Source organism: Hesperophylax consimilis, chromosome 27, assembly GCF_061612785.1.
Source record: "Hesperophylax consimilis isolate HC1 chromosome 27, BYU_Hcon_1.0, whole genome shotgun sequence".
In the NCBI taxonomy this organism is placed as follows: Eukaryota; Metazoa; Arthropoda; class Insecta; order Trichoptera; family Limnephilidae; genus Hesperophylax; species Hesperophylax consimilis.
Genome location: NC_142862.1, coordinates 19,670,111 through 19,690,309, shown reverse-complemented (window position 1 = coordinate 19,690,309; position 20,199 = coordinate 19,670,111). Strand labels below are relative to the sequence as shown.

The 20,199-nt window shown below is 35.2% G+C and overlaps 1 protein-coding gene across 3 annotated transcripts in view; it reads left to right on the top strand.

The window, feature by feature from the left end:
• The window catches only part of LOC149410720 (uncharacterized), a 132,136-nt gene that overhangs the window by 98,061 nt on the left and 13,876 nt on the right, over positions 1-20,199 (top strand). For 2 of the 3 annotated variants that reach the window (XM_089648394.1, XM_089648393.1), the window contains exons 6-8: positions 8,260-8,367; positions 11,011-11,112; positions 19,483-19,575. In XM_089648394.1, coding sequence (XP_089504520.1) covers positions 8,260-8,367; positions 11,011-11,112; positions 19,483-19,575 — 303 coding nt within the window. The remainder of the gene's footprint in view (positions 1-8,259; positions 8,368-11,010; positions 11,113-19,482; positions 19,576-20,199) is intronic. The other variant, XM_089648395.1, reaches the window with a different exon arrangement.

Genomic DNA, 20,199 nt, shown 5'->3' with positions numbered 1-20,199 from the left:
TGGGAGGTAACGCACAGAAAATTCGGGTTTTGATTCTACACGATATTACATACAATTGAAAAATATAAATAACCTTTTTCGAAAATGCATTTTTATCCTTGCAAAAAGTATGTAGTGTAAAGGGTTGAACTTACCCGATAAATACGTTGGAAGTAAAGAATGGTAATGTGGCACAACTATCATCTGATTCAATTCAATTTATTATTATTAAAACATTACAAAATTGTTCATTTTAGTACATTTTAAAATACATTTGTATGTTCATAGAAACTGCACACAAACAACAACATGCGACGAGAGTTTTGCATTTTAAATATTGCACAGTTAAAACATTTTTTAACTGAGAGTACCTTAAAATGTAGGAGTTTTGAACAACATGTTTACCTTTTATGTTTGTACTATCATGTAGTATCACCTCAAGTTACTGTAATTTATTCCCCGGACACATTGTGTGTTTTTTAACCTTTAGAATTGAATACACTTGTTAGTAAACATTGATTTGTGTGTATGAATTTTCATATCGTCGCTAGGCTAGTGTGAAAGAATCGAAATTTTACAGGAGAGTGAAAAAATGCATTTTTAAGCAGGAAAATGGAGGGAGGCTTTGATTTCTTTTTATTTATTGTGTACATTAATAATCATTATTAACAATTTTCCTATGGGAAGGGCAGTTATAACTTTTACGCCAGTCCTATTTAAATGGCTGTGAAGGCATTGCTATCCGATAATTCAAAATGAATGTTGTATACCAAATTTTCGTGCAGTTCCCAATAAAAAATGTGATACAAATCTCCCATTTTCTTACCTTCTTGTCTCTTGTGTGGAAGAATATTGAATCAAAAGGAAACTATACTAAACCTGTAGAGTGGTTAATAAATCCTCAAACTTATGGCACTGGAGATGCGGAAATCGTTTTTTTGTAATGATTTGTACGAAAATGAAAATTAACTTTTTTGTAATGTAAATACATATATTTTTTACACTTCATTTTATGGAGTTGTTCTTCAAGTAGGCTTTAATTTCAGAGAGTACTTTTATATATATGGTGTAGTTACCACTAAGTTATTTTTCGAACCGATCCTTCTCCAAGCAGAGTGTCTTGTGTAGTATTTTTATTTTAATCAAACGGTAATCATATTAATTACTTTCCACACATAATGATGTCATTTATAATGATATATAGGTTGTCTGGGAGTAAGTTGAAGTAACTTCGAGAGGTGATTCTAGATGATCGACGGCAGTGAGGCAAATTGACGTAACCAACATTTTTTCGATTTTCACTTTCTGATTTACTTGAAAAAAAAAACTGCGACGATCTGTATACTTGAAGTTTATATATGATGAAGAGTACCAATGTTTATCATATATAAACCTCGGGTATACTGATCGATGCAGTTTTTTTTTTGGCATAAATCAGAAAGTGAAAATGAAAAAAAACGTTGGTTGTCAATTAGCCTTTCTGCCTTCAATATTACAAGTTAAAAAAAAATCTTCTTTGAAAAAAAAACTTTTTATACGGAAAAAAAACAGTGGAATTTCAGAAAAAGCTACTTCTACCATCACATAGAATCACCTCTCGAAGTTTGTGTACTTACCCCCGGACACCCTGTATCATTACTTCGTGTATAAAACTTTGTGTTTCTTCATTTTAATAATGTACCTACGTATTAACCCATTGGCATCCGAATTGTTTGGCTAAAAAATTGGCCTTCACATCCGAATTAATTTTGTACCAAAAGTTTTAAGTGCAGTGGTGTACTAAATCTTACATAACCTTTAAACTAAACATGCAAACGAAACAATCTTTTTTAATTTACTTGTGCATTGAATCAAGGTATGTAAAAAATGTATGCATTGTTTAGAAAAAAATAATAATATGATTAAAAGAGGATATGAAAATTTTTTTTTTTCAAAAACCAATTTTTTTTCTTCATTTTTTATAATTGGATTAAGAAAAGTTGTACATTAATCATACTTATTACCATAATATATATTTTTTGCCATTTGGGCTCTTGTTAGCCGCCCACCATGCGTTTTACGAACAAGCTTGTCAATTCCCGAACCACACGCCATTTTGAAAAAAATCAATGAAGCTGAAATATAACAAAATTTCAATCGTAGATACCAGGAAAAAATTGTATGTACGGGGTCCTGCCAATTACTACGAAATAAATGCTTAATTATCTACAGAGCGATTGGCATTTAAAATTTTAAACACAGATGTCAATAATGTATCCCTTTTTCGTTTTTAAGCCGACAGACATCAGACCCGCCGGGACGGCGTCGTTTGATTTTAAGACACATCACCGTACACACGCCGGGACGGCGTCGTTTGAGGCCAATGGGTTAAGCCTAAGACACATTACGCTATAAGCATCGATGCTTATATGGGCGGGGCCTATACAGATTATATGTTGAGGTGTCACACTACTCTATAATCTTCCTCAGGAGAGGAGGTTAGATCAATTGCGGAACTGCCGCACAATATCATTTCTTTGTACGGGATCTGTTACCTTGACAACTGATAGCCTCGTGATAAATTAAGAAATTGATCTGGATGTACGCACCGTTTTCATATATCGCCTGGTTAGAAGATCACGGCGTATCATCGTCGCCACTCCCATAGTTATAACACACCATCTGCCAGGCACGACAGGTCTGCATTGGATTGTATGGCGAGCGATGTGGTGTTATAAAAAATGCTTTGATGAGTGTAATGTAATGTTTTGTTAGTGGCGGCTCGTGACTTTTGGGTGTACTAGAGTTCTAATATTAATTGATGTTGTTATAGCCGAAAACATCTTCTTTTTTACCAAAATTCTGTCTTTTTTATGAAAATTTTCTGGAAATCGGTGGGGCGCATGGGCAAACTGAAATTTCTTTAAAATCTTCATACAAAAAATCGAATTTTCGAAAAACAAAAATTTTTCTTGAAATAATGTTGAATTTTTCAAACTTATCACTCTATCTCTGTCAAAAGTCACTAGCCACCACTGGTCGCTACCCGGAATGAATTTCAGTACAAATATTAGTTTCCTTCATAGACATATGAATATTAGTAGACCTGCCCTAAGTGATTAAAAGCGTATTATCCCCACTCCCCATACCGGTTCCATTGAGCCGGCTGGGCTCGCGTACGGCCTCAAGTGATATTTGAAAACGTGACGTCATCATTCTTGTGCGAACTATGGTCGAGGCATCATCGGTTCATTTTACGAAATAACACGGCAAAATGTTTACTTGTACTATGAAAACTGGTAAAAATAGATGCGAAAAAAGAGAATAAACCCAATTGTCGTATTACATTCCATATATAAGCATTATTTTATTTTATTTTAAGCATATTCACATCGTATAATATGAATCAGTTGTTACTATCACATCGAGAAACGTCTGGACGCGAAACACAAAGCTGGTTGGTTGCTGGGAAGTAAATTATGAACATTTATAAAAGTGTCTTAACTAAATACTCTGAAACTAACTACGACTCTGAATATAGAAGCTGCCTTACTTTGCCGAATTTGGACTTCGCAAATTTGTTCATAACGTGGCGAGTAATTTGCGCTCCCATGTAAAAAGGTCTATTCATTCAAAGCAGATTTTACTTTTAAGAAGTAAATGGTGATATTATAATGCGAGATGCCTATTTACTGTCAGATTGATTTATTGACGAATCACAGTCATCTTCACTCCCTTCGTTCTTCAACAGTTGATTTTACCCCTCGCCTTTATCTTCTCGTCTATTAATTCCTATGTCTGTGGTTTCCTTATATTATAATACCATAAGCAATTTAACACTTGAATATAGTTTACCTTGCAACATAAACGATGTAGTATTATTAGTATGGAACGTACTTGACTTACTTTAACCAGTGATTTGTGACATTATTTGAAGTAAAAAAATGCAAATAAAATTTTGGTCTCCGACGACTTTAATTTTTTATTTTTTCAACTTAAACATATAAAATCAGTAAGTATTGGACAGTTAGGGCCGGAGTGGGGGGTTTGGCGGTTACTACGGTGACCAGTGACACTATCAGTTCCAATTTTCAAAATCACACTTAAATTCAAAGCAAATTTGAGTTCCTTGAACCAGATTTCATTGAAGAATAACTAATACACACATCACAGACAGCCGAAAATCGTGTGTTTGATAAAATAATTTTTTTTTGAAATTCAATTGAATTTTAATAATAAGTTTAAAATACAGGGTGTATCGGCACTAACCCGACAAACTTTAACCAGCTATTCCTTAGCACATTTGGAGTAAAAAAATTTATGGGCACTTTTCTGTACGGTAGCATTTTTTTTTCAATTAAAAACAAAAAAAAATAAAATTTCCACACTACATCACTGTCATTGGCATTGCGTTTCGTGTTCAACAGCTGTTATAAGCAAGTATGTCAAAAAGCGTCTTCGCTCTTTCGCACACACTAAATAATAATAGTTAAAAATGAGACGAATGGTGCCGTGCCATTTCGTTGTGATTGTAAAAGTGCGCCAATATAGGTACACGTGCATTATTCAACGGAATTCGAATAAAATATTTGCCAGACGGGTTTTCAAACTTTGACAAAGGATAAAACAGTGGTGACATGTGGTGAAAATATGAATAATAAATTTTTTTATTAAAAAAAAACGTTACCGGACAGCAAAGTGCACATAAGATTTTTTACTCCAAATATGCTAAGGAATAACTGGTTAAAGTTTGTCGGGTACGTGCCGATACACCCTGTATACTATATGCAAGCAATGCATCTGTGTGAGGACTGTGTTGGTGTGAACTCTGGCTGCGATACCTCTATACTGCATTCCAGAGATACCATGATTCAGGATAGAAATGTTGCTTGAAATGCTTAGGTTTTAGCCATGCTTAGGTTTAGTGACCAGATCTGGATATCCAGGTAATTCCTCTCCCTATCCCCTTCCCCTTGTCACTTCCTTCAGCCTTACAAGACATGTTAATCCCACTGGCTGCAGACAGTTGGGCATAGAAAATAAATAAATTCTTATTTGAAGGTCATTCAATAGAAAAGTATTGTTGCAGGACACTTATAGTCGCAAGCAGCAGTACTCGGACAGGAACGGGGATAGAGAGGATTATAGGAATGGGGAACAGGTAAGAATCTTACGACAACTTTCTCATAAAGATTGAGTTTCGAGCACAGCGTCCTCTGCGACGTTAACGCTGCATTAGTGACAGTATTATGCACTATACAAATGTAAGGGGGTTTATACAAACACAACGATACTGTCGCCACTGCCGCGCAGGCGATAGCGACATGACAATAATCCATAAATTAATCATCATTATAACTTTGTTTAAAATGTTTTAGTATTAAAATCTCGTAAAAGCCCTGTAGTTCGCAGCTTTTATAGATTTGGTGAGTTAGGCTCATAGAATAAATGTGAACACTAGAAGTGAAAATCATACAAGCATACAAATTTGAATGGAAACAATTGTCGCCACTGTCCTAGTACCTTTTGGTTCTAGACCACTTAGCACATGCTCTGTATCTCTTACACTTGCCTGACATGATGTGAAGCACAGTTTTGTATTGGAAATTTAAGGCCTGATTGTCCAGACTTTTGGATTACTAAACACGCCCTCATATTTTATTTTATGCTTGGGCCTCTGTTCAGTTTTATAAACCACATGTAAGTGAAAACCTGGCAGCTCTGCCGTTTTGCCAAAAACGACCCGCCCAAGACGGATGGTAACAAGAGAAGAAGGATTAAAAATCCGTGGCAATACGAAATTGCCCCGGCAATCGCTAACACAAAATAAATGTTGCCACACCCATTAGGGTGACAAGCACCAATATTAAGATTTCAGTACCTGAAATCTTAACAGCCTCTGAACAGATTCAGACGATATCTAAGCAATAAACCATCTTCTACTCGGAGCAAGATAAGACGACTGCACAGGTCGGCGATCACAGTGAAGTTGGCTGTGTGATTGAGTCCGCTGGGTGATAAGTGTCACGGACATCGAAAGTCCCTAGCGTCCGTGAAGCTGCAGCGCCACTGTCACCCGAGACGCTGTGCTCGGAACTCCTAAAGGTCTCTTCAAGATTCTGGTCAGATTACCACAAAAAACATAATGGGTTCCATTACATTACAGAATACTAACCTAACCTTACCAACCTCACCTATTATTTTATTGTCAATTCAATTCAATTTGTTTATTCATTTCAAAAACATTACAAAATTGTTAATTTCAATGCGTTTTTAAAATATTTTTATATGTAATAAGAATTCTTAGATTAATATTAACAGTGTGTATATCAAATATACCAGTAATAATAGAGCTTGCCTTTTAAAGTAAGCTTCATTGATGCAAAACATGTCGATATCCGAATTGATTCTGTTCAACCGCAAGATTGCTCTCCCCACAGGCATGACCATTGGCATGTTAGTTCTGCAGGCCGGTAGATAAAATAGTTTATGTTGTCGGTGACGGAGATAACCATCGGGAACATAGAAATGAATGCTCTCCATGATGACCGAGTTTTCAAACCATCCACGAATCAGTCTAAAGAAATGTGTAGCAATGCGCACATCTCTCCTGACCCGTAGATAGTTCATTCCGAGCATACCCAAAAGAAAGTCAGTGGGATAGAGCCACGGGTATTGTGTTCTGTTTTGTCCAATTACCAGATAATTTGTATGATGTACTTCTGGCTTTTTTTAAAGTTCAGTCTGTCAGCATGCCTGTTGTACCATGCGGTATGTATTAGGTACATGATAAATTTCTCTTTTTATTTTATTTTTTATGATGGAATGGATTAATTTATTTTTTTAAACTGTTGAAAATAATGTGACCTTTTGGGGTACCCTGTTCTAAGGTCACATTGTACATGGTTATTTGTGTGAATTGTAAATTTGGTCAAGTTTTTTAGTATGTAATTTTTTTTAATGTGATTTTTGTAAGCATGTCAAAATAGAACAAGAGGTAAATTAAAAAGCGAAATAATAGAATAAAAAAATAACATCATAAAAGAAAACCATACAGAAGAAAAACATAACATTATACAAGAAAAATATATAAAGTGGAAAAAAATACAGAAGGAAAACATAACATTATACAAGAAAAATATATATAGTGGAAAAACATACAGAAGAATAACCATAACATTATACAAGAAAAATATATAGTGGAAAAACATACAGAAGAATAACATAACATTATACAAGAAAAATATATAGTGGAAAAACATACAGAAGAAAAACATAACGTTAATCTTTGTTAGGTTGCAACATTGTATCTATATTGTTCCTTCCCTTGTCCATAATCCATATATTAATACTTCTTTTGAAGTCGGTAATTTTTAATGGTTTTTATTGCAAGAGGGTGGATATACACACTCTTCTATTATTGAGACTATTGACATGACCTGACTCAAGTATTTGCTTTACTTGGTCATGCCATGTCTTTCTTGGACGCCTCCGATTTCTCCTACCATTAATTTTCGTTTCATATATTCTCCTGGCACTCCTGTCGGGTGAATGCTATATAATAGGAAAGGAATGGATAGAAAAATACATTAAAAGTGGGTTGTATTAAACATATCCTAGAAATAATCTTTGAAGAATTTTTTATCTATTGTTTTTCGCTTGTTGGCTGTAATAACAACAAAAATCAAACATAAAAAACATATCCTATTTGGTCAAAAGTAACGATTTCCTCATTCCTTTTTGCTAGTAGGACGACAAACCTGAACTACCAAAAGTCAGTATTGCTTCACAATATTATTACAATAACTAAAAATATTAAAAACTTGTTTCCGTTAATTTAGCTTATTTTGAATTGTGTCGTTATAGCAGTAAGCGAGCGATATTCGCATTGATGTTGAGTACAAGAGAAAACATTGGTATCTGAAATGATTTTTTATTTTATTTATAAAGCGGAGACGGTTTACGGGTAGTTCCTGTGTGCTCTCAGGCCGTGGGACCATTGTGCTAACTCCCATTTAATCTCATTCCTTTAACAGTCACCCGGTACCTTTGATAAAGTTCACCAGGGTTTTCATTTGATTGGTTGTCTTCTGGTTCCACAATGTTTCTTCCCAGATATCTGGGCCTTATTCCCAACAGAGCGGGACATTGGCACCATAAGTAAGTGAATTGGAGTCTCTTCATCTGTTGGTGTTTTCCACTCCCAACAACTGTATGTGTCTCCTGAGACGGCAGTGTCCTGTTAATAGTCCTTATCCCTGAGTGAGATCTGAACTGATTGTCTAATTGCATTTATTTCAGGACCCCGACAGAGGCCAGGACTTGTACGAGAGTCCCCCGCAGTCCACGTTTAGTTCCCGACCCTCCGCCCTGAGACGGTCGCCTCCCGCCACTACCAACGGGAGGAATGTCAGTATTTTTCAATACATAATAATATAATACGTTAACTAAGCAACAAGCAGGTGGGGGTTATCCAATAAAGGCCCTGCCTATTTTTGAAAGTATTTCTATTTATATCTCCTTTAGCGATTTATAATGTACAGCTTATAATATTAAGGCGTCTGAGGAATGACTTACCCTAATTCAAAATGTGGTTTATTACGGGTACATATTTAATTTATCAACTGAGCCCTTATGCGGTCACAATGTGGTTTATGTGGCACGGGTACATATTTATGTGATTTATCAACTGAGCCCTTATGCAGTCAAAATGTGGTTTTTCTGGCACGGGTACATATTTATTTAATTCATCAACCCTTATGTGGAAAATAGCATTATGTGACAAAGTGGGTTATTCTGAGATAAACTGGGCTGAATGATTCTGGGCTTGGAAACATTTCATTTGACTGTAGTGAGTATATGTACATTGAAAATCAAATAAATTTATAAGATATTAATATAATAAGGTATTTCAACTATTAATCAACACATTTGACAGCCTCCTTGGTCGAGGGGTAAGTCTCTCGACTAGCAAGCTGGAGGACGCCATTCCAATCCTGGAGTGGGCATGTAAATTTTATTTGATTAATATGTGTTGTTTCTCAAATTACTAATTTAAAATAATATATAGCATATTTAGCATATTCCAGAGTGGAAGATACTGTCAGTATCGCCCTGGTCTAAGATCACCATTCGGAACTGAAATGTTGCTTGAAATGGCTTTAGCTGTGTTTGTTGACCAGATCTGAATAGCCAGGTATTCCTCCACCTTCCTCTTCCCTATCTCCTTCCCCTCCCCTCCTTGTGTGGTTTCACATAAAAAAAAACACTTTTTATGTATTTTAATCACTTTATTCATAATTGAGTACAAAAAAAAAAAAACCATTTTTCCATAAATAATCTAAAAAATTTTAACAAAATTTTACAATTCCCAATATGTTACAACATATGAACAAATAGCACAATGCCGATATAAAACTTTATCACCACAATAATGACATATTTGCCAAACCCTGATCCCACAAACCGTCAGTTTCAATGTAATGGCCGACTTGTTTTGACTTTACTGTTGTACAGAAAAAGTATACGCTACCGGCTGTCACTATAGGCCTCGTGCTACTGTCTGTGTTTGAGATTTTAAATTTCGATTTTTGCTGTATGCCACATAATCTGAATGGATCTGCACAAAAACAGTGTTATCTCGATAGCGCTGTTATTCTGCATAAGGGCTCAATTGAGATAAGCTACTGGAAAAATGGTACATGAGGTGAATCTTAATATCAGCCATAAATATGGAATTTAGTTAAAGAAGGCTATAATAACAAACCTAACAAATAAACATTAATGTTAGCTTTTATTTTTATTTTTGGAATAACTTAATGAGTACATAAAACCTCGAATTGTAATATTTAATCATTGAAGACAAGAGTAGGGACTCTCAAACGAAAATTTGAAACAGAAAAATCAGAACAAGATACAGTTGTATCTAGAAATTGTGATTTCCTAGATGTGGCCTTATTTTTTATTAAAAAAATTTTTAGTAAACATTTCATGTTTTAATTTGTTATGGATAATGATTCTCAAATATTTAATTTCTTCTACTTCGTCAATATTTTGATTGTCTGTGTTTATGGTAATAATTCCCTTTTGTTTTTTACCTAACATCATGCATTTACTTTTAGTTGCATTTAATTTCAATTTATTTATGTTTAACCATTTAGATATTTCATGAAGTTCTCTTTGTATTTTTAAAACTGCATCTTCAATATTATTTTCTATAATTTATAAAAGTGTGTCATCGGTAAACATTTTGATTGAACGGTACTTCAGGCACTTCACTATATCATTTATGTATATAATAAAAAGGAGCGGTCCCAAAACAGATCCTTGAGGAACTCCAAGGTTTACTTCTTGTTCTTCAGAGATAGCGTCTCCAACTTTTGTTCTTTGTTTTCTTTTTTCAATCTTTCTGTTTCAAATTTTCTTTTGACAGTCGCTAATATTGTCTTCAATGATTAGAAATTAGCTTTTGTTATTATGTTGCATTTGTTCTATTTTATAATTTCTTTAACAAATTTAACTTCTTTTAATGTTCTACTAAATTATTATAAACATCACATGTTAATATAATATAATTAACATAAAAGAAACAAAAAAAATGTTGCCTAATGCCTTTGAATTCTCCCTAAATATGGTCTTTATTAATAATATATACGAGATGATTAACATGTTTTAATTTAACTATGAATTTTAAAAAATTCTTATCTTTGAACCTCAATATCGGTTCTCTACGGTTCTCAGGCGACGATATGCACTTTGTGTTGCATCGATGTCTCGTACAAATATTTTGTAAGACAGAATGCAAAAGACATTACTTTATGATTAATTTCCTACGCTGGTCAACTCTCACCTCTTTGTTGGCTTAATAATTTAGCTGCATCCGTATATGTAAGCAAGTCAGGCAATGTTCAATGTGGATAAAATCTCACTGAGGGAGTTAGTAGGACTATTAACAGGACGCTGCTATCTCAGAAGACATAATATAAGAAAGATAGACCGATAGTTGTGGGGTATATATGGATAGGACGAAGTATCAGCTATTTGTTCTTTCAGGATTATGATCACAATTCCACAGCCAATCACGGCCACAGCCACGGCCGGCCTTCAGCTTTGCCCAGATCACCTCCAAACACCAACGGATCCAACTACATTCAGGTTGGTACAGCAACCGCTACATTCTGCCGTAGACAGAAACAAATTAGACTGAAGATACCCCAATTTTTATACCAATCCTTTCTAAATATTAACTTCATTATTACTTTGTATTATTATACATTGAATTATACGCACTTTAGGATTTTACTTACTTATGTGTTTTGGGTTAAAACAGATCCTAAAGGACTCTCAATATCAGAAGGTTGTTTTTAATAAAAGAATATTGAAATTCACTGAGTTTATTTGAACACATTGTTATACGCGACAATAAAATTTACATGGACGATTCTAGAATGTAGACGGTAATCTAAAAGGCACAACCAGTCGGGTCCAGCGGGAAATCAAGAATCATTCGGTCGGCTCACTGGCGGACCGTTGTGTTGAACACAGAATGTTGCCATAATAAGGAACTTAAATTAATAATTATTTTGTGCTGTTCGCTGGCAGGTCGCTGGTAGGTACCGTCTACATACTTCGCCCCCAGTTGTTAAACGATATATAAAGTAAGAAACATATAGTAGTATACATGATTTAAAAAGAAAAAAATTATAAAGTTGAGAACTTGTCAGTGATTATAACACACAATTGTACATTTTTAAATTTAATACAACAGGAATTATTTTTTTTAATTATTTTCAACTGTATATCGAAATGTGTTATTTATTATCTCTACATATTAATGGAGATAGTAATATTAAACAAAAATGAAACTGGGTAGTGTCCTCATCCAGTCTGGCATATTCCATTTTTATTTCCATTGTAAACTATTGTTATTACATATATGAAATGCCAAGTAATGTTTACACTTTTCTATAAACATTTGGATAGAATTATCACATAAATTATCACATGTTATATTATATTACTACATAAAAAATTTTTATCATCTGTGAATTTGATATTAAAAAATATAGCCTAAAAGTGCTTAAAATTATAGCTTAAAATTATACAAGGCTTCAACGCGTAAAGCGTAATTATTTTAAATGCAAGTTGCAATTTCTTCGCTATTTGCGGAATGGTGAAAGTATATAAAAAAAACTTAAAAACTATTAACGCTTGCGGAATATTTTTAAAATTATAAAAAACATGTTTGTACAGTTATATATTTTGGTAATATGTGATACATTGTTTTACATGAACAATATAAGACATATTATTAAGCTATTATATATTTAGGACATTAGCGTGGTGTGACATTTCTAAGTATAGGTATATAAGATTTGCTTATACATATCTAAGTACATAGGTTAGTTAGATCATTTATTTATTTTTTAGGAAAAGAAATGCCTTTTTATGCTTCAAACTGTCCTAATCTGTCTGGGAAATGAACTCTTCGACCAGATTTTGTGGTTCTGATTATTTCTGGTAATACTGGAACAGATGTAGGAACAGATACATTTTCTTCTGCAGGAACAAAAGCAGGTTTTAGGCGGTCTATTGTGACACGCTTAGGTTTTCCTTTTACAGTAATTAGGAATGTTTTTTCATTCCGTTCTTCCACCTTGTACGGGCCTTCGTACGGATTCTGCAGTGGTCTTCTTCCACCGTCAGTTCTGAGGAACACATGTGTCGCGCTAGGTAGGTCTTTGTGGACAAAAAACTTTCCTGTACCATGAACACTGGCAGGAGTTGGTTTAATGGCTTCGAACGTATTTTGTAGCCGTCCGATATATGTGTCTGGTTCCTCGCGTGGTGTTGCTGTGAAGAAATCACAGGGTAATTTAAGGGTTCTACCATAGGTTAATTCAGCTGGTGAACACTTCAGATCTTCTCGTACCGTTGCTCTCAAACCAAGTAGAACTAATGGGAGGCTTTCGACCCAATTTCGATCGCCACAAGCCATGAGAGAGGCTTTTAAGGTGCGGTGCCATCTCTCGATCATACCGTTAGCTTGTGGGTGGTACGCGGTGGTCCTAGAATGTTTTATTCCAAATTTTTCGGTTAGTTTTTTGAAGAGGCAGGACTCAAATTGTCTGCCCTGATCCGAACTGATGGTATCTGGGGTTCCGTGACGGGCAATCCAATGTGTTGTCAGTGCAGTAGCGACGGTTTCTGCAGTCATATCTTTCAAAGGGATTGCTTCGGGCCATCGTGTGTACCTGTCAATCATAGTGAGTATATATTGGTACTCGTTACACGCTGGGAGAGGTCCAACCAGGTCGATATGAACATTACGGAATCGATCCTCTGGTAGTAAATACGTTGCTAATGGTGCAACCGTATGTCGAGAGACCTTAGCTTTTTGGCAAGCTATGCACTGTTTGACAAAGTTTTTTATGTCTGTCGCCATGTTAGGCCAAACAAATCTTTGTTTTATGGTCTTTGTCGTTCCCAGGATGCCAGGATGGCAAACATTGTGTACACTTTCGATTACCTGCATTCGCATGCAAGCGGGTACGAATGGTCTGATATGGCCCGTTGATACGTCACACCATATTGAAGCTTCCGAGCCTGGAATCACATTTGACATAAGGCGAGGGCGGTGTCATCTTTTGCCTTCATAAGTCCGTCGTCTTGACACTGCGCTTTCTCCATCTGCCTGTAGTCAATAGAAGTAGGGCTGTTAATCTCTTCGATTCGAGATAGTGCGTCCGCTACTATATTTTGTTCTCCAGAGATATGCCTGATGTCCGTTGAAAATTGGGCAATGTAATCCAACTGTCTCTCTTGACGTGGAGAGCTAGAGGCTCGCTTCTTGCAAAAAGCAAAGGTGATTGGCTTGTGATCTGTATAGATGGTGAAATTTCGACCTTCAATATGACTTCTAAAATATTTTACCGCTTCGAAAACACCAGTAAGTTCTCGATCGAAGGTACTGTATTTTCGCTGTGCTGGTGAAAATTTCTTGGAAAAGAATGCTAAAGGTTCCCAAGAATCGCCATTTGACTGTTGTAATGACGCACCCATAGCTATGTCGCTAGCATCAACCATTATAGCTATTTTAGCGTTGGTATTTGGGTGTGCGAGTAATGCTGCGTCAGCTAAGAGTTGTTTGCATTCGTTGAATGCGTCCGTCAGTTCTTGATTCCAAGTTATTTTCCTCTTGTCATTTTTCTTATAACCGGCAATGCAATCAAATAATTTAGTTTGAGTGTTGATAGCCTTAGGGAGGAATCTTCTATAATAGTTCAACATGCCTAAAAAACGTCGCAAGTCTTTTGCTGTTTTAGGTAATGGAAAATTTATGACGGCATTCACCTTTTCTTTGATAGGCGACATTCCTTTTTGTGTTATTGTGTGACCCAGGAAGTTGACTGTAGGTACGCCAAATTGGCATTTATTAATGTTGATTACTAGATCATATTCAGCAAGGCGTTTGAGTAATATTTCCAAGTGTTTTCTATGTTCTTCTTCATTTTTAGAAGCAATCAGGATGTCATCAAGGTATACGAAACAAAAGTCCAAATCTCTTGTCACAGCATACATAAAACGTTGAAAGCTTTGCGCTGCGTTTGATAAACCAAATTGCATGGATGTGAATTCGAATAATCCAAATGGTGTGATGATGGCAGTCTTCGGAATGTCTTCAGGTTCCACTGGTATTTGATGATAAGCCCTGGTCAAGTCAATTGTGCTGAATATGGTTGCATCTGCAAGTTTGTGTGCAAAATCATGAAGTTGAGGTATTGGAAATTTATCCGGGATCGTTTTAGCATTAAGACGACGATAATCGCCGCAAGGACGCCACTCGCCGTTGGGTTTTTTTACCATATGTAACGGGCTGGCCCAATTGCTTTTAGAAGGCCTGCAGATCCCTTGTTCCATCAGATATTTGAATTCTTTCTTCGCCGCTTCCAGTAGGGCTGGTGCTAGCCTGCGGGCTCGTTCGGTAACGGGTGGTCCTCGAGTTTCGATGCAGTGGGTCACTGAGTGTTTTTTGGCATCTGATGTCTTCATGATAGGTCTTGTTAAGTTTGGGAATTTGTTTAGAATATCACGGTATTTTTGCGATGAAGAAATTGTGGAAATACCGGATGTAGGTCCCTTATGAGTTATTCCTTTTATGACTAATCCTGTTGACTGGTCTGCGATTGTTGACTTTTTTAAATTCACCGTTAGGTTGAAATGATGAAGAAAGTCTGCACCTAGGATTGGTCTTGATACATCAGCTACAATAAATCGCCATTTTAGTGCTCGGCGTAGGCCAAAATCGAGTTCTACAGTTCTTGTGCCGTATGTCTTGATGGGATTTCCGTTGGCACCATATAGTGTAGCTGGACAGTTGTCAGAAGTGATGTTATTTTTGTTGTATGACGGGTTTCTAGGAATGACAGAAACGTCCGCCCCAGTGTCCACTAGGAATTTTTGTCTAGTTTGTAGATCATAAACAAAGAGACGACATGTGTTACTCGGAATCTCGCACGTCCCTACTGAGAGGTTCCGTTGTCGTTTCCCGAATTTTTGTTTTTGAAATTACATGGTTGGTAACATCTAAAGGATTTTTCGCCATAACGTCTGTGGAAATGACATAATCCATCAGGATTCCTCTTGGGTGATCTACCGCGAGACCTGGACCTCGGCCTTCCAGCGGGATTCTGTTGTGATGAATTGTTGTAAGAGTAATTTCGACGTGGGCTCTGGTTTTGTCGTCCACGGAAGTTTGTAAAGTTGTTATTTTGAGACATTTTTAAACGTGACACTTCATGTGTAAGGTCGGAAATTTGCTGTTGAAGTTGTAATAATATAGAATTTTCCGTATTTTCCTTTCTTGAGGTACCCGGTTTATTTTGATGGTCTACAGCACTGCATTCGGATGACTGGTAGACGTCTATTATTTTATCAGCCGCCAACGCGAGCTGATTCGTGTCATTGTCGGTTAAAGCTGACAGGATTGCTTGGACGTGTTGCGGTAAACGCTGCAACCAGAGTGTTCTCACTATAGCACTGTCCGCTAAAGCTGGTCGGGCAAGTTCCATCATGTGTCGGAGGAGTCCGGTTGGTTTCCGATCTTCCAGCTGGATTCCAGTAAGTAGTCGGGTGAGTCGCTTCTCAGACGAATCTTGCAGTCTGTCAATAAGTGCCGCTTTGAGGCTTAAATATTTGTCAGTTGCGGGTGGTTTTGTGACAATATCGCTAACGCATTGTAGAGTTTGAGAATCTAGCGCTGCAATAATTATGTTATATTTAGTAAAGTCGTCCTTAACACGTGAATTAGCAAATTGCGCTTCCGCCTGTACTAGCCAAAGCGATATACTTTCTCTCCAGCATGGTGGTAACCTGACTGTTACATAATTGATATTTGAATCGGGATTAGTTGCGCTTGATGATTCCATGTTTTCGGTTTTCTTTGTATCCAGTTTATTCGTAGTTGATTCAAATGTTTTCTTCAAGTTGGGAATTTCTTCATCCGATATCATTCTGACATTTTCGTAGTATTTAAATGGACAAGTTTAATGCATGTAAGGCTTAAGATTTAAATACGTATTTAAGCAAAATGTAATTAGTTAACATAAGATTATCTTTAACCATTCACTATCAAGTAAAAAAAAAAATCAGAAAAACTTTAATACATATGTTTAGAACCATCTATGTATTTATGTTGAAAATATTTGTAAATACTGCGTGGATAATCAAAGACGCAAACCAAAAATTTGAATGGAAGTAGTCTACACTAAATAGTTTTCAAAGATTTCGAATAATAATGTTAAATCAATATGAAATTCAAGAATCATACATGTTTTTGTTAAGATGTTTTTCAGATTCATGCACATTATTTTAAAATTGATAACTGATTTGTGAAAATTGCAAGAATTGTAAAATCATTAGAAATGTTTGCAAAATATGAATTTATTTTTAAAAAACATTCAACGTTATTCATAAAATATTTTTTGGAACTGCATAAAATTATTAAATTTTTTTATATTAGTATGTAGTTTCATGTTAATCAACTGTAGGTATGACTCTAATATTGCAGTTATAATATTTCAAAAGTTCTAGAAGATTTCTTTATTCAAACATGTGCTGATTTGCAACATATTATTTAAAATTCATTATTATTTACGTCTAATCAATGCAACATATTATTTGAAATGCATTATTATTTACGTCAAATCTATGCAACATATTAACTTTAATATGTATATTTAATAGTATGTAAAAACTGTTTAAACATTTACGTGACGTGAATATGATTTCTTCTTTCTTTCTGGAACTTGTAATCCCAGGATGACTCAGGATGACTCAGGAAAACTGGAATTCGCCCAGCAGATCGTCTTTCTGCATATGGACCGATGTAATGTGGCGAAATCTCGCCCCGCTGATGAAATGTATCGTGACGTCGTATTTGCAACTGCTTGAAGTGGTTGTCATGACGCAATCCGTCTTCCGATGGATGTAGCTGGTCGATCTTTCCTGGAATTAAGTTTAAAACGCACTTAATGCTCGAAGAAACAAGTATATTATATGATTAGTTGGGACATTTTATTAAAAAGTTAAAAGACTTTAATCATTTGTAGGTATTTCGTTAAATTGACAACTCGTACTGCATATTAATGCTTGTAAACACCATGGTTGGGCTGCTAAATAGCAGATCGCGCGATGCGCTTTATCTTAAACGATACTGAGAACATTTATTTTCGTTAATTATGAGAAAATAATAGTTAAAGTTACTTACGGAGGGGTATTCTGTCTCAGGATCCTTGATTCCACGCTGTCTCGACTGGATGGCAGATAAAAATAATGATAAATACGCGTAATTTAGAATGACAATAATGTCAATACGTGTGAAACTTCGGGTCACCAATTTATGATGACGGATGACAATAATGATACGCATGAAACGTCGGGGGTCACCAATTTAGGATTTTACTTACTTATGTGTTTTGGGTTAAAACAGATCCTAAAGGACTCTCAATATCAGAAGGTTGTTTTTAATAAAAGAATATTGAAATTCACTGAGTTTATTTGAACACATTGTTATACGCGACAATAAAATTTACATGGACGATTCTAGAATGTAGACGGTAATCTAAAAGGCACAACCAGTCGGGTCCAGCGGGAAATCAAGAATCATTCGGTCGGCTCACTGGCGGACCGTTGTGTTGAACACAGAATGTTGCCATAATAAGGAACTTAAATTAATAATTATTTTGTGCTGTTCGCTGGCAGGTCGCTGGTAGGTACCGTCTACAGCACCTTCAAAATGGCAAAATATGCACTAACAATGCCAAGATATATGCACTACCTATACAATAAATAGTCTTTTGGAACCAATTCAGAATGTTTCATCAGTATGCTTAATATGTTAGGACTTGGAAAATATATGCACTACCTATACATACAATAAATAGTCTTTTGGAACCGATTCCGAATGTTTGATCGGTATGCTTAATATGTTGGGATTTTGAAAATATATTCACTACCTATACAATAAATAGTCTTTTGGAACCGATTCCGAATGTTTGATCAGTATGCTTAATATGTTGGGATTTGGAAAATATATGCACTACCTATAAAATAAATAGTCTTTTGGAACCGATTCCGAATATTTGATTGGTAAGTTTTTATGGGAGTGAGGGCAGCATTCAAAATTTTGCCTTTTGCAACTTTTGGATTCGAATCTTTGGACAACACAGCCATGAGGACAGAGTAGGTTGGGAAAACGGACCTTCGTTAATTTTAACAGCTAAAATTATTTAAAGAATAAAAGTATGCATTAATTTCGAAAAAAGGACTCACATGTACTTTATCCACTCGAGTGATGGAGATTTCCGGGATTTCAGTTTTGGATACGGCCGCGCACATTTAAAAAGTTATACCTCCGAATATTAGTATGAAAACATATCAACTATTTACTGTGGTTAAAAGGAAATCAATTCACCCACATTTCTTTATCCGTGTATCCCCGATTTACAGGTTTTATAATTCAAAAAAATTTAAATCATAAAATTTATTGACGATATTGTGAATTCTGTATGTTAGTTACTGAAATTGTCCTAACTTGTAGGTACATATTTGGGGGCAATATTGAATTTCACTATTTCTGTATGTTGTCCATCATCTACCGGAAATGTCTATAGTCACAGGCATTAAAATGATGTTCAATTTTTAGGAAACAATTTTTGATGACGTCTTCTAGCAGATTTCACGGAACATTATAATATAGAATATTCAATGAGACGAACATTAGAGACATCTTTTGGAATTCGATAGCAGCTTAATCAAGCTAGTCACTAAACATATTAACTGATAACGGGAAGTTAATTTTAATTCATAAAAAATCACCGACCTACCTGCCGCTACCCAAATTTGGGCAGCTATGGCTCGAGTGGTTAATCATATTAATGCGTATAATTCGATGTCTAATTATCATTAACACCATTTTATTTAGTTTAAAACACCCGTCCTTAAATCCATGTTTGTCTTTTACAGACTAGCCCTGGCAGGCAACAGAGATGTTACTCCCCCGACCCAGTGGAAGAGACTAGGTACGAACAGCCCGCCCCGAGATCTCAATACTTTGAAGTAAGTGACAGAACCTACAATAGTAACTGTGGCTTGTACCTATACTAAATTTGCTTATAATAATATATTTCATTTTCATAATCTATCAATATAATTTAATTTATTCATTTTTAATATCATTAATATTATGATAAGTCAATTAGGGAATTATGAATTCCCCATTTTCGCCAGTTAATTTGAATGTTTCGAGATTTTAACTAGAATATTTGTACTACTACTACTACTGTAAACTATTCCACATGAAACCACAATTACATCTCCATCCCTAGTGTTAGAAAGAGAAAACACCACGCTTTATATTCAAATCTAGAAGTTACCCACAGAATAATTAAAATGTACACTTATACTAACCAAAGGTACCAATCACAATTCGTGAAAAATTTATAAAACTTTGTGAATGTTTTTATTAATTATTTTTATATGAAATGTTAGAAAAGTGAAGTAAAGATAAAGTTTATAATACATTTGTCTAATAAAATATGTGTTTTTTTTATCAGTAATTTTAGTACAGTGTTTAGACAATAAAAACGTGAGGTGTTCCATTTTTAAAACTTTTTTATGTTGCCATTCGAATTTTTAATATTTCAAAAATTATATATTCATTTCTAACAATAATTTTTAAAA